The 1,045-nt window shown below is 58.0% G+C and overlaps 1 protein-coding gene across 1 annotated transcript; it reads left to right on the top strand.

The window, feature by feature from the left end:
• Nucleotides 1–190: 190 nt before the first annotated feature.
• Nucleotides 191–975, top strand: CAOG_08881 (hypothetical protein; the record flags this gene model as incomplete). Its single annotated transcript, XM_011272241.1, has 1 exon — nucleotides 191–975. A coding segment is annotated over one exon (785 nt), but the record flags the coding sequence as incomplete, so codon positions are not given.
• Nucleotides 976–1,045: the final 70 nt, after the last annotated feature.

Here is a 1,045-nt window from a genome sequence, read left to right on the forward strand (position 1 = left end):
ATCCCCCGCAGAGGCAAAACTGCTTGCAGCCGAACGAGCGGAGCAGGAAGCCCGTGTCAAAGCTGAGCTCGAGCATCGCGCGCAAGGAGCACGAGTCCGCTCGGCCAAAAAGTGGCGCACCGAGGGCGAACACCCCACCTCCTTCTACTTCTCGCTCGAAAAGCAGTCCCAAAAGGCGACGCACATCCCAATGCTCCTCGTCGACGGCAAAGAAGTCACCGATGCGGCCGGCATCACAGACGCCCAGCGTGACTTCTACGCTAAGCTCTATGCGCACGTACCCATTGACCCAGCAGCTGCCCGGCACATCCTCAGCCATGCAAAGCCCAACGAGATGCTCGACGACGAGGACCACGAGTTGATGAGCAGACCGCTGGAGGCATGGGAGATCGTCCACGCCATCAACAAAACTGCATCTGGCAAGTCCCCAGGGCCCGACGGGCTGGGCACTGCGTTTTACAAGAAGTTCAAGCACGAGCTGGCCCCAATCCTCGCCGCCATCGCCAACCGCTCGCTCGAAAATGGTCGCCTTCCGGAATACATGCAGGACGGCTTCGTCAAGCTGCTGTACAAGAAAGGCCCGCGCTCTGACCTTGGCAACTACCGACCAATCTCGCTGCTGAACTGCGACTTCAAACTCCTGACCAAAGCAGTGATCGCTCGGCTGCAGCTGGTGGTCAACGACATCATACCACTCAACCAAAACGGTTTTGTCACCTCTCGGACCATCGATGGCTGCGTCCATCTCACCCGAGATGTGATTGATCTGTGCAACACCATCAAAACCCCTGGAGTGATTGCCATGACAGACGCGTCCAAGGCGTTCGACAAGGTCTCACACGACTTCCTGTATGCTGCACTCAGAGCGTACGGAGTCGGGCCAGGCTACATCAACATGATCAAACTCTACAACACCAATGGCCGCTCCTCGATGGTGTACCAAGGCCGAGTCTCGGATCACTTTCCAATTCAAAGGTCGGTGCGCCAGGGAGGCTGCGACTCGCGACGCTCTTCGCGTTCTACGCTGCGCCATCGTAGACTACAT

Source organism: Capsaspora owczarzaki, assembly GCF_000151315.2.
Source record: "Capsaspora owczarzaki ATCC 30864 unplaced genomic scaffold supercont2.9, whole genome shotgun sequence".
Lineage (NCBI taxonomy): Eukaryota > Filasterea > Ministeriida > Capsasporidae > Capsaspora > Capsaspora owczarzaki.